Source organism: Lates calcarifer, unplaced genomic scaffold (assembly GCF_001640805.2).
Source record: "Lates calcarifer isolate ASB-BC8 unplaced genomic scaffold, TLL_Latcal_v3 _unitig_2125_quiver_1411, whole genome shotgun sequence".
In the NCBI taxonomy this organism is placed as follows: Eukaryota; Metazoa; Chordata; class Actinopteri; family Centropomidae; genus Lates; species Lates calcarifer.
This window is the reverse complement of record NW_026115999.1, coordinates 3,235-16,847: the sequence shown is the minus strand read 5'-3', so window position 1 is coordinate 16,847 and position 13,613 is coordinate 3,235. Positions and strand designations below refer to the sequence as shown.

The following is a 13,613-nucleotide window of genomic DNA, read 5'->3' as shown; positions in this document are numbered from 1 at the left end:
TTTAAGTCAGAGGGATGTAAACATCTGACCAACTGTAAAAACTGTGTGATATAAGAAAGAATTCATGTCAGACTAACTGATTCATACGGAGCACTGGGCGGTTTTAGAGAGAGAAATAGAAGCTTTAAAGTCCAGACGGACCACGTTTTTATGACATTTGAAGAAAAAATATTACACAGCTATGAATGAACATAGCATGAGCATGACTTCCTCTCTGTGCCCGAGCCTTATTAAAGCGCGGTGATGTTTTTTTAATGACACCAGAGGAGCTCCATACATTTTACTACGCACAACATACAATTAGTTCCCACGTTTTAATGAGTTAGTTCCCACGAAATAAGTGTCGCCATGACAACAGACAGCCTTTATCTCCAAAGTGGCAAGACAACATTAATGAAGAGTTATTACATGAATTAAACAGCTCCATAACTTGATATTTCTATTCTGTGGTTACGACTTCATTTTAATTCATTCATGGGAACAAGATCAGTTTATTGAGACGTGGCTACGACTGAACGTCTCATTGCCAGATGGAATTAAATCTTGTTTTCTTCAAATGGTACAAAATGGCCTCCATATCATCCAGTCTTTAATCATGAGGATGGACATCAGGCCACACCTCCTCACCTGTGTGTCTACCTGCTCTTTAGCTCAAGGTGAACAAGTTCAATAGATGGTCACTAAGTTAACAACAGTAGATGAAGGTCAGTGCTTCCCCTGACCTTTGACCTCCTTTAATCACTGTGAAATAAACCAACAAAAACAAACAGAGTCAGGTCACTTCAAAAAGTTTTTAATGGTAAAAATACTTTTTTAAAAATCCATTGAAACACACAGAAATCATCCAACTACCACCACCACAATCACAGTGCACCGTCATGGTCCGAGCAGGGACCAGGTGCACGCCACCACAGGTGAGTGCTGTACAACACCTACAGGCAGAGAAGCCACAGTCTGCTACCTGCTGCCAGAGAGAGGATGAAGAGGATGAAGATCTCCTCCCTGAAGCTGCAGCTGGAACATCTGGATCTGCAGGCTCCTCCTTCACGCCCAGGTAGAACCTCGCCCAAGTCGGAGCTCAAAGACGCTCCTGCCGTCTGCACGTCTCGTTCTGTCGCCAAGGAGGCCGTGGTCGGTGTCCGGGATAAGCCGTCCGAGTTCCCTGTGTCAGAGGAACAACAATCACTCTGGTTGTGCTGCTCAGCGTCTGCTGTGTTGGACTGTGAGTGTATTGTGCAAATAAAACCCAAAGTACTGAGTGTTTTATAGAAACCTTTGCTCAGGATAGAACTGTGTTTCTAATGTTTTGATCTTTCCAGGCCAATAAAGTGAAAAAATAATCAGAGTTTCACCACCACTGAATAAAATCCCTGAAACAAAAAACATTTCAGAGACTCATTGTTGTACATTTAAAGTTTTATATAACCTTGTAAAACATTCTAAAGTCTCCTGTGCCAGATGTCATTCAGAAAGTAGCTAATTAAAGGGTTTATTGGTTGGTGGAAGTACAGTCTAGATTAAATTATTAAACAACTCGTGGTGAACAAACAGCTAATGCTCCGATCAGCAGAAAACACACAGGACTGAAACAGGAGAAGCTTCTGGGAGGAAACTTGGTTAAATGTTTGTTTAGATCCTGAAAACTTCACAACACAGCAACATTCGAAGTTTGCACGTGCGGAATGTCATTCAGAAATTTACCGATTTAAAGTTTTTACTGATTCTGTTTAAATAGAGAAAACATTAAATGATTCAACAACTTTACCACAAACAAATATAACAGTCGCTCTTTAATTCGGCCTCGGTCTGCACAGATATAAACACGGGTTAACACCGGCCTCAGTGCAGACTGAATCTTACCTCAGTATTCACTCCTTGGCTTTCTTCTCGCTGTTCTGGAGTTTTTCCACGATCTTGCGCTCGTGCCCGCCGGGGTTGTGTCTGTTGGTGTTTTCACTGGCCTCCTTCTTTGTCCTGCCTTTCCGGGCCGAGCCCTCTGCAACATCAACACCAACAGTTAAATGTGAAGACTGTGAGAGATTCAGCAGAGGTAGAGAAGCTGCTCTCACCTGCGTATTTATCGGTCAGGTTGTAATATTCATATTCATCGTAGTACTCGTCTTCGAAGCTGGTGGGCTTCAGGTTTTTCACGTCGACGTGACTCATGTTTGTTTCTACAACAAAGAGTTTGTCAGTGAAACTTCAGAAACAGTAACGAGTCAAAAAAGCAGCAGAAGCTCTTCCTTCGTCCTCTGAGTGAAAACAAAGCGCTGTGTTTTTCCAGGACTCTGTGGTTTTATAGCGGGGACACGCAGCTCCTCCCCCGCTCTCCCACTCAGACACTCCCCCTCACACGGTTCATCTTTCTGCTGCAGAAATGTTGCATCAGTTTTTGGCTTCAGTTCCTCTAAAAGCTCAGAAAATGAATGTGTATCTGCAGAGACTCCAGGTAAACAGAGGAAGCAGGTGCTTATTATTCACAGCTTCACAAGACTTCATGTTTTCATGCACAAATCAAAAAGATAATTCCAGTATGTTTGAACCTGGGCCTTATTTAGTTGGTACTTTTACTGCAGTAAAGTATCTGATTACTTCTTCCAGCACTGAAAGTCACACAGTAACACAGACACACTAACAGATGGAGGCAGTGGTATTCCAGCAGCTCCTGGTTAAATCCCTGTTTTTCTCTATGGAGTCTGGTAGAGATATATAGAGATGTTTCTGGTTAAACTAAAGGATCTTCCTCTTTAATAAGAAGCTCTGTCTCTGGAGGAATCCTCTCATCATGTCCTCAGACTCTTATAAAGAGAACCTGACCCAAACAGAATGATTTTTATTTGTTTATGTCTCATTTTGTTTCTCATCCTGAGTAAAAACACTGGAATCAGCTCAGAACATTTCCAACATTTCCCTCAGGTCAGTGAAACCTACAACTCGACCCAAATAAAATGGGTCAGTGGGCTCTGCAGTGTGTTCCTGATCAGATGCAGACACAGTGATTCTGCTTCATGATGATGATTTTGTGCTGGTTTCTAAACGTTGTATCAGAGTCTTAACATCTGACCTTCAGCAGCTGCAGTCCTCACACGGCCCTGACCTGGTTCAGAGTCCGGATGACCCCCAGTCTGCACAGACCTGTGACTCGATATCTGAGCCGTCTAATCGCTGTGAAAACTCCCTGTTAAACAAACTTTGGACTGAACTTATCTGAGAGGAAAAGTGGAAAGAGGTTGTTTGGTTTGTTGAAAGAGAACGCTCTGACAGCCCTCCATGCTCTTTAATAAAATAAGTCTAACATCTTTATTTAATCACGTCAGGAGTTCTTGGTTTAAATAAAAGTCATTTCTGGTGTTTTACACTGTCTGAGTGAATTTGAAGTTTCCTGGTGCAGCTCTAAACACAAACACAGTTTACAGCAGCGGAGGGAAAAATCATGTCACGCTCTGAATTTAAACTCCACTCATCCTCATGTCACCGAGCCGTAATTACAGAGCTCCAACATCCTCCATCGTCTGGCTTTAGTCACTGACTCTGGTTTGTGACTTCGCTGCTGAGCAGAGCTGGAAAACACTTTACTCCTCAAAGGAAGTCAAACAGTGCAGCATTAAATCTGAGTCAGGCCTCAAGAATAAGAGGAAATCTCAACCTTAGAAACTGAAAAACAATCTCAAGCTCCACTCCCTCTCCTGGAGCTTTTCACAGGATCTTCATCAGCTGCAGCAATGTAATCTACAGAGACAGAGCTTTTTATTAAAGAGTCAGATCCTTTTAGTTTAACCAGAAACGGTAACAGTAACACAGACACACTAACAGATGGAGGCAGTGGTATTCCAGCTCCTGTGTTCTGCTCGGTAAAATTCCTGTATTTGTCAATGGAGTCTGGTACACTGTTTTTGATGAATACTACAATGATTCTAAAGATCTTTGTCCCATCAGTCTTAAAAATGATTCAATGCATAGATGTTTTAATGTGGAGAAATGTTTATCTAATTACATATAATTTAATTTATATGTCTAATAATATGTAAAGTTGACAGCATGTGATGAGTTTATCATTGACTCATAATGTGTCTCAGCAGAGTGTGAACGTGCTGCATCTGTTCCTGGATCTTTTAGTAAATTCCAGCAGCTGGGAGTCTCCTCCTCCTGCAGAGACTCCTCCTGAAGTCTGGAATAATTCAGTGAAAACCTCCTCGTGAGAGCGACGTGACTGTTTTCAGGCAGAGAAAACACCAGGCTGCAGGAACACTTCACTGAGTCACCGTCTGTCATAAACACAGGCTTCAGAGTGGTTTTATAGCCACCCCCACTCCCTGCTTATCTCTGCTTTTTATAAAAACACAACCAGAGCTTCTCTCAGTCTGACTCCTGGATGTTTCCTCTGAGCTGCATCGTCACATTAAGCTGCAGCAGGTTTTCACTCTGCACAGTAAATATTTGCAGAAATATGAGCCGACCTGTCCGAGCTGTTACAGCCTGTCCTCACCTCTGCACACGCCCAGTGTAAACACAGCAGCACTGTAAACCAGGTCACAGATAAGATGTCCGCTCTGTGGCCTGATTTCACCAACTGCAGCCTCAATATGAGACAAGTTTACACCAAACTCCATTTAGAAATCTGTCGATTCAGGTGTGATCTGTTTTTCAGGAGACATATTAACATATTAACCTGGCAGAGCACTGATTTAAACAGCCTGAATCAACAGATGCACTGTTTTAACCATTATGGGAAAGTTATTGTACTTTTGTTCGTGCTCTTGTGAACTGGTTCTGGTGATGTTTCCAGTGAAAACAGTGCTTTAAACTGGCAGATTTTCAAATGGGGTTTCGTATGTATCAGTGCTGCAGTAACAGGACTCTATGTGACTGTCAAAACAGGCTTAATGATTAGATACTCTCATATTCAACCCAGATCTCTCCCAACTTGTTTGAATCATAATAAATCATTGAGTCATGAACATGTATTTCCATCGGCTGCCTTCTGTTTTGGACACAGCAGATGTTAATCATTAATTCACAGGGTGTTTATCTGCAGCCTGGTCTCAAAGTGCGATGATAGCACAGTTTATGCATGACACCTGGCACAGGTCACACAGTACGAGTCAAAACAACCACTCATGCAGACAAAGACCCCGCCCTCTCCAGGTGTCACCATCACCTTAGAAACATCACCATCGTACAGCATTTTCCCTCCTTCCATCAGGCTTACTCTTTATATTGTTGTGCTTTTATTGAACTCAGGAAACTCTGTAAATAAAGATTCAAGGCAGATCCACAGACAGTCCAACTCTGTGTATGAGTTAATAAATACATTATCTCCAGTTGTAAATGTTAATTAAAGAGCTAAAAAGACAAAGTGTCAGACTGGCTCATAACTGATCTATGAAACATTCGTATATGATTATCAACCATCAGCGAAGCCGTAAATTACAGCCAGAAAACCTTTTCTAGCTGGTGCCACAAACCTGCAGCTCCTCTCTGCGCCAGTAGGTGGCGACTGTGAGCACTGAGGCCGCTTCACCGACTCCCATTAACACCAGAGAAGAAGAAGCTAATCTGCGCAGTTAGCAGGCCGACAACAAGTAAACAGAGAAATTATCACGGTAAGAAGGTTTTACTAAGGAGAAAATAACGCATATTATGTGTGTTGAGTTATGACAGTTGACGTATATGGAGCTAATGTTTTTGTTGCGTGACCATAAATCTCACAGTTTAGCTAACAACCGGCTAACATTAGCGAAACAAACCAGTTGCTAACCTGGTTAACGAGCACTGTAACGTTACCAAACCGTGAACGGTAAAGTTAGTATTTCTGCCAAACTTATACAACAAGGTTACACAAAATATCACAGTTTCGCTGCAGCATCAGTGTGAGACAAACAGGGAAGTTTACACCAAAGTCCATTCAGAAATCTGTTAATTCAGCGGTGATCTGTCTCTCAGGAGACACAGTGACCGGACAGAGCTGTGATTTAAACTGCACGAATCAAAGTAGTAATTCGGCTTATTTCTGATGCACTGTTTTAACTCTGCGGGAAAATTATTACAGTTTTGTTGGCGCTCTGACGAACTAGTTCTGAATCACGTTTCCAGCAAAACCTGTACTCATTGCCCTTAAACTGGTGATTTTCTAATGGGGGTTTTGTATGTGTGAACGCTGCTGTAACAAGACTTTTCCTGGATGTTAAAATCTAAAAGGTGTGGACATGTCAGCTGACACTAAGATTGCCGAGCTGCTCACTGAGCTCCATCAGCTCATCAAACAGACCCAGGTAAGACATCACTCATCACCTTTACACAGGGAGGATGGAGAGTGACCTCGTGTCAGTTTTTAAACAGGATGCTGAGTCTGTTCTGTTTTTCAGGAGGAGAGATCGCGCAGTGAACACAACCTGCTCAACATCCAGAAAACACACGAGAGGATGCAGACGGAGAACAAGAGTCAGTGTTTCCAGAGTGACTGATAATCAACCCCCACACCTGTTACTGTGTCACCTGGTTTAGCTGTCGTACCTGTCTGTCAGCTGCTGCAGTATTCATCCAAACACTTTGTGTTTTCCTCCTCAGCTTCTCCATATTACCGCACCAAGCTGAGGGGACTGTACACCACAGCCAAAGCAGACGCTGAGGCAGAGTGTGGGTGAGTTTCAACACGACAAACTGATGGTTTAACTGCTGCTTTATCAGAGGAGTGTGTGAGGAGGAAAGAATCATGTCTCTGCTGGTTGATGCTTTAGAGTTTTCTTTTCAGTTTTCCTTTCCTCCCTCACAGCGTTCTGCGTCATTCTCTGGATAAAATTGCTGAGATCAAGTCTCTGTTGGAGGAGAGGAGGCTGGGTACGAAAACACACGGAGAAAATCCACACTTTACTCTCGACTCTTTGACTCGTGAAACGTGAAGTCTGATTTTCGTCTCTGTGTCGTTTCACAGCGGCTAAGATAGCAGGAGTTTACAGCGACAGTGACCCCCCCAGGAAGACGATGAGGCGCGGGGTCCTGATGACGCTCCTCCAGCAGTCGGCCATGACGCTTCCTCTGTGGATCGGAAAGCCGGGGGAGAGGTAGCTGCTCCTCGTTTACTCGAGGTTTAACTGTAACTGTAAAATGTCTTCTACAGTTTAAACTGTAGAAGACATTTTACACACAGGCAGAGGAGGCAGCTGCAAACTGAACTACTGCACCATGATCCATGAAGGTTCAGATGAGTCTGAGTCTGGATCATGAAGTTGTTATCTTTGTATTTATGTTGAGTTTAAACAGCGTCAGGTGTTTTCTGTGCTGATGCATTTTATTCTTCCACATTTATCGCCTCAGCTGCCTCAAGCGTCTCCGACAGACGGAGGGTATTTGTGTGTCGCTCTGCTCTCGCACTAACTGAGTCGTCCTCTGTGCTCTCCGCCCCTCAGCCCCCCCCCTCTGTGCGGGGCGACGCCGGCCAGCAGCGACTACGTGGCCAAACAGGGCGACAAAGTGGCAGCGAGGGTGAAAGCTGTGGACGGAGACGAGCAGTGGATCCTGGCTGAGGTGGTGAGCTACAACCACTCCACCAACAAGTGAGAGCACACACACACTCACACACTCACACTCTCTCACACACTCACACACACACACACACACACACACACTCACACACACACACACACTCACACTCAGGTGAATGTTGTCAGACTTGTCTTCACTCTCCCTCCAGATATGAAGTGGACGACATCGATGAAGAAGGCAAAGAGTGAGTTCTCTGTACTGATCTCATTGATCCTGAACGCATCTGCAGCCTCCTCTGTTACTGTGTCTGATGTCTGTGTGTGTGTGTGTGTGTGTGTGATCAGGAGACACACTCTGAGCAGACGGCGGATCATCCCTCTGCCTCAGTGGAAGGCCAACCCGGAGACGGACCCTGAGGCCCTGTTCAGTAAGGACCAGCTGGTGCTGGCCCTCTACCCACAGACCACCTGCTTCTACCGGGCCCTCATCCACACCCCCCCCCACAGGGTGAGAGTCAGTTATAAACTAATGACTAGAGGAGCGTCTCACTCACTCTGTATGTTCAGTATGATGCTGAGGATTTAAATGAATTAATGACCCAGAGGTAAACGTTCTCTAACCGGAGCGTTGGTCTCTTCTCAGCCTCAGGACGATTACTCTGTGCTGTTCGAGGACACGTCGTACGCCGACGGCTACTCGCCTCCTCTGAACGTGGCTCAGCGGTACGTGGTCGCCTGCAAAGAGAACAAGAAGAAGTGACAGGTTCGTCTGAACACGAGGAACAACGCTGACAGGCAGCAGTGACGAAGCCTGTGACTGTGTTTTAAAATGGATCTGAACTCAGTGTTTATCAGAATCACCACTGACATTAACCACAGACACCTGAACGCCTCATAAGGAAACTTTGCTCTGTTCCATGGAGACTGAACCTCCTCTGATGTTTGGCTCCAGAAACATCAGGAAACAACAAATAAAACATTTTTCCTTCTTTTTCTATGAAGTCACTTCCTGTTCAGTCTGGTCATTTCCTGTCAGCTGACTGCAAATCCAGTGTACTATAAAGATTAGTATGTACTGTGTGTACTGTGTAGGTGGAGCAGAATGAGGACACAGCAGCTGGTTTTGTTCTCTAACACAGAACTTGATGTTTTGTCGTCTTCTTGTAGAAAAACAATGTAAATATTTTCTACACGTCAAGTGTTCAGGATTATTCTGTTTAAAAAAACTTAAAGTGCCTCTGTTCTTCATGTTGTTCTGCAGAGACACACACACACACACACACACACACATCACACCTAAACTGCAGTTAAATAACAAACCTGTGGCTGCAGTTCTGACCTTGTTTTCCATGTTTGACCAACGGTGTGAAATAAACAAAGCAACATGGTAAAAACACGTCGACGCCTCCTAAACCCAGAGGTGGAAACAGTGACAGTACATTAACCCAAACACTGCACTGATTACACATTCCTGCATTATACTGGTTATACTTTATACTTTTCAAAAGAAAATACTGCATCACGTTTATCTGCACAGATTCAGATTTTATTTATAATAATATATTTATTTTTATTTATAAAATACCCAATAATATTTACAAGAGCTCAAACGTTTAGTCAGTCAATAAATACAGTTTCCTCTTTGTAAATGTTTTATATTTCTGTTTTTATAATTGTGATATTTGAAGGAAACAAACCAACCCACCCATATTTAATTATCAGAGGATAATCACTACAGTAATCAATCATAAACATGATCAGTAGTTGATTGATAGTGTATAATAATAACTGCACTGCTACTTTCTTAATCGTGTGTAATATATTTCTCATTGTACGCGAACGCAACACTAGCCGGGGAAAATCCGCTAGTGAGTCATTATATCCCACAGTCCGTGAACGCAGCAGTAGCGCGCGGAACAGAAGCAAACATGGCTGAAGCGGTGAGTGTTTGACGGATTTGCTGTTACCGTAAAGAAAAAAAAACAGTTAGTCGGTGAATGGTGTCAGAAATAACGGCTGTAACGAGGCTGTAACTACACGGACCACCGGCGGAAAGTGAACGGTTGAGTCGTGAAACCGCGGGAACTGATTAAACTACCGACAACAGAGACTTAACCGAACATTAGCATCGGTGTCGCCGGAAGTTAGCTGCGTTTAATTTGATTTAATTTGACGTATTCAAAATAAAAGCCCGGTGGTTCTTTCACTTTCATTTTGTAGTTTCCAGATATCGACAGAAACTCACCGATTTAACCACGTTCATAAGATAACAAGAAGAATTGCACCGTTTGTCCAGTTATGTTCTCTGAATAACGCTCTTCTGCCTCCTTTAGTTTCTCTAGTAATAGTTCACATTTCACTATAACAGTTCTTCTTACTTGATATTTGATATTTTAATATTTTTACATCTTTTACCTTGAAGTTGCTCTAAGTCGTTCACAGTGAATCTTGCAGTCTTTCAGAGGTGATGTAGTTTGATGTCATTTATTGTTCTGGTGTAGGAGCAGGAGCTTGTAGCTTCACTGTTCTAACGGTGTGAACTAGCTGCATCACACTGTCACATTTCATAAGCTGGTTTCCCCAAAATAAAAGCACAAACATCTTCTTAACTCAGCTAAAGTGGAAAAACCTCATAACATGGACGTTTTTTTTAAAACACATCAGCTCCCCAGTCTGACTGTTTAATCTTTCACAGTTTCACTTTAACATCCAAAAACAAAGTCCTGGTCTTAACCCGTCACCACTCAGCATCACCTGATTTAAAATGTGTCGACTCACCTGTTCTCTGTTTCTAAGGTACCTGACGGTGAGGTGCAGGCTGTGAAGCCACCACCCAAACGCAGACGCATCCTCGACCCCTCGGCCATTGTCCCGGTGCCGGTCTACTCCAGCAAGGTAAACACCAGCGCTCAGCAGAAAGCAGCTTTTCTGACCGAGTGTTTCCTCTGTCACCTGAGTGTTTGTGTCTCCAGGTGAGCAGCAGTCTGCAGCTGAAGCCGATGGCTCCTGTGTTTACAGAGAAGGAAAACACAGGTAAGTTTTCAACAGTGTTGTTCACATGTTAAAGGCTGAAAGGAGATTTTCAGGCTCTGAGGTGGATGGTTTGTGTGTGTGACCAGATGACGGTGCAGGTGGTGCAGATGACAGTTTGTGGTCGCAGTTTTCATCTCGAGGAACGACACCACCCGTCGTCGCCCTCAGTGACTCCGAGGAGGACGAAGCAGAACGAGTGGAGAACAAAGTAGAAGACGACAAACTGTAAGTAGTGAAACTGAGGTTAATTATTTTCCCATGTTTTCAGTTGTAAATGATCGACAGGGACGATTGATTATCCAGAAACATCACTTTATATCAATACCAGACTCCATTGACAAAAACAGTGGGGGAGGCAGTGGTATTCCAGCAGCTCCTGGTTAAATCCCTGTTTTTGTCAATGGAGTCTGGTATTGATATAAAGTGATGTTTCTGGTTAAACACTCTGAGCCCGTCAGTGGAAAAAACAAAGACTTGTGACACTCAAAACCTTTAAAGTTAATTCAGCATACGTTTGTTTTCTGACCTCTGTCTTTATTTCAGAGAAGCTGTTCGCTGCCCGTCCCCTCCACCTCCTGAGAGTCCGGTCCAGAAACAGTCCAGACAGGTCAAACAGAAGATCAGGTGAGTTCAGTTCATTGTTTAAGCTGTAGTTCGTATATAAAGCAGGATTAATGCTGTGGCTGCAGCTCAAAGTGTTTTACACCTCCTCAGTGAGATCGACCGGAGGCTCCGGGCCGTGAACTCCCTTCTGTCTCCAGAGCCTCAGGACAGGACCAGGTCCAGGCGCTGCAGAGGCGCCCCGTCTCCGACGTATGAGGAGGAGCAAGACGACGACGACGTCATCATTCTGAGTCCTGACTCGGGCCTGCAGAGCTCACCGTACAGCTCCTCGCTCCGAGAGATCCCGCTGAAGATCCGCTGCCGAACGGACGTCCACAAGATCCCGGTGACGTCTGTACGTCCAGAGAGACGCCGCTCAGACGCTGAAGTAACACGTCACAGCTGAAGTCGTTCACCTGTGGTTGTGTTTTTGTGTTTTCAGTCGACGCCTTTAAGCGACGTGTTGACCCAGCTGTCCGTCATCCTCAACGTCCCGCCCCCTCGCCTCCTGCTGTTGAGGGAGGACGTGGAGCTGCCGACAGACTCCACCGTCGGCGAGCTCGGCCTCGGCATCGCAGACATCATCGGTCAGTGATTTCACCTCCACCGACAGGCTGTTCAGCTGAAAATGAGCTTTCCTCCGTGTAGAACTTTAATGTCTTTACCTGGCTGCAGTTTATTGTTTCACCACCAGAGGTCAGCAAACTATCACACACTGTCCTCTACAGCTCAGTCAGATGCAGAAGAAATAATCATGTTCTTCAACTTCACAAGAGATATTAATAATTCAATATGGCCAGAAGTTATTATCAAAGTATTATAATAAAATGTTGCAGAGGATTTAAATAACTGTTTTAATTTAGCTTCTTCCTGTGCAGAGTGTGTCGTCATGGCAGCCGAGGACAGAAGCCAATCAGACGACAGCCACAGCAGCGTCATCACTGTTCGACTGCAGAGCAAAGACCGAGACTCTTCACAGGAGTTCTCTCTGCGCAGAGTTCGTACCTCCTCCTCCTCCTCCTCCTCCTCCTTCTCCTTCTCCTCTTCTTCCTCCTCCTCCTCTTCTTCCTCCTCCTCCTCCTCCTCCTCCTCCTCCTTCCTTCCTCCTCCTCTCTCCTCCTCCTCTCCTCCTCTTCTTCCTCTCTTCCTCCTCTCCTCCTCCTCCTCCTCCTCCTCCTCCTCCTCTCCTCCTCCTCCTCTTCCTCCTTCTTCCTCCTCCTCCTCCTCCTCCTCTTCTTCCTCCTCCTCTTCTTCCTCCTCCTCTTCTTCCTCCTCCTCCTCCTCCACCTCCTCCTCTTCTTCCTCCTCCTCCTCCTCCTCCTCCTCTTCTTCCTCCTCCTCTTCCTCCTCCTTCTCCTCCTCCTCCTCCTCCTCCTCCTCCTCCTCCTCCTCCTCCTCCTGTGTTTTCCCAGCAGGACACTGTCTCATCACATGTCTGTCTGTTTGTTTTAGGACGCTCCTCTGGGCTCCGTCTTCTCCCAGTATCTGTCCAGGATGTCTCCTGGCTCTCAGAGAAAAGTCCGGTTCCACTTCGACGGCTCCAAAGTGACGCATGTTCAGACGCCGGCTCAGCTCGACATGGAGGACGGAGACATCATCGAAGTTTGGGTTTAAAGCTTCAGATTCATTTCACTCTTTCTGTTACACATTCTTTCTGTACAAATCAAATGTAAAAACTCTTATTTGTAAAAGTCACTTTATTGTAAATGTTGAAAATACAAAGACACAATTTGAAACTGACATGGGATTATATTTTAGACACTGATAAACTGCTACAGTACAGCAGCTTTGACTGGTTGCATTTTTACATGTTTTTTTATTGAAAATAGAAATAAACTGAGTTGATGTTAAGAAAGCTGATGTAATATTAAAGCCTTTTAGAGCTCACTTTAAGGATAACTCTTGAACCTGGGCCCTTTTAGTTTAACCAGAAACTTCACTTTATATCTCTACCAGACTCCATAGAGAAAAACAGGGATTTAACAGGAGCTGCTGGAATACCACTGCCTCCATCTGTTAGTGTGTCTGTGTTACTGTGTGGTACTTTTACTGCAGTAAAGTATCTGATTACTTCTTCCACCACTGAAAGTCACACAGTAACACAGACACACTAACAGATGGAGGCAGTGGTATTCCAGCAGCTCCTGTGTTCTGCTCAGTTAAATCCCTGTTTTTCTCTATGGAGTCTGGTAGTGATATATTGTGATGTTTCTGCTTTTTAATGTTGCAGCTCATTTTAAAAACTCGAGGATCTGACGTCCACTCTACAGGTTTAGATCGGTAAACATCCTCTGATCAGGTTCATCAATCCATGCTGTCATGTGACCTTCAGATGAAGAAAGTCATGTGAGCTGTGGAGCGGAAGTTCCGCGAGCTCTGTCCTGTCATGGCGGCGGTAACGAAGTGTCGTTCCTGAAGTGTTGTGCAGTAAACAGTCAGTTTTATTAAATGTAACTCGGACAGACGGTGTTCACGGGGAAGACCTTTAAAGCTTTA

The 13,613-nt window shown here is 44.4% G+C and overlaps 3 protein-coding genes across 4 annotated transcripts; 2 read left to right on the top strand and 1 right to left on the bottom strand.

The window, feature by feature from the left end:
* Window positions 1-777: 777 nt before the first annotated feature.
* Window positions 778-2,282, bottom strand: LOC108892223 (nuclear protein 1). The gene is made up of 3 exons (XM_018689659.2): window positions 2,070-2,282; window positions 1,861-1,996; window positions 778-1,162 (listed from the first exon to the last, which is right to left on the bottom strand). Exons 1-2 carry the CDS (start codon window positions 2,164-2,166, stop codon window positions 1,869-1,871), a joined length of 225 nt encoding a protein of 74 aa, XP_018545175.1. The 5' UTR covers window positions 2,167-2,282; the 3' UTR covers window positions 778-1,162; window positions 1,861-1,868.
* Window positions 2,283-5,496: 3,214 nt separating this feature from the next.
* On the top strand, window positions 5,497-8,486 carry LOC108892222 (SAGA-associated factor 29). The gene is made up of 10 exons (XM_018689657.2): window positions 5,497-5,603; window positions 6,199-6,272; window positions 6,366-6,441; window positions 6,568-6,640; window positions 6,773-6,837; window positions 6,932-7,061; window positions 7,407-7,553; window positions 7,691-7,726; window positions 7,827-7,989; window positions 8,125-8,486. The coding sequence occupies exons 2-10, from the start codon at window positions 6,207-6,209 to the stop codon at window positions 8,239-8,241; spliced, it is 873 nt and encodes a 290-aa protein (XP_018545173.1). The 5' UTR covers window positions 5,497-5,603; window positions 6,199-6,206; the 3' UTR covers window positions 8,242-8,486.
* An 835-nt stretch (window positions 8,487-9,321) lies between these two features.
* On the top strand, window positions 9,322-12,902 carry nfatc2ip (nuclear factor of activated T cells 2 interacting protein). Of its 2 annotated transcripts, none has more exons than XM_051067921.1 (9): window positions 9,322-9,421; window positions 10,278-10,376; window positions 10,454-10,514; window positions 10,601-10,739; window positions 11,058-11,138; window positions 11,229-11,472; window positions 11,560-11,704; window positions 11,981-12,114; window positions 12,570-12,902. In XM_051067921.1, the coding sequence occupies exons 1-9, from the start codon at window positions 9,410-9,412 to the stop codon at window positions 12,729-12,731; spliced, it is 1,077 nt and encodes a 358-aa protein (XP_050923878.1). In that variant the 5' UTR covers window positions 9,322-9,409; the 3' UTR covers window positions 12,732-12,902. The 2 variants fall into 2 exon arrangements, with proteins under 2 accessions (XP_050923878.1, XP_018545172.1); XM_018689656.2 differs by having other exon boundaries at window positions 9,323-9,421; window positions 11,996-12,114.
* The last annotated feature ends 711 nt before the right edge of the window (window positions 12,903-13,613 follow it).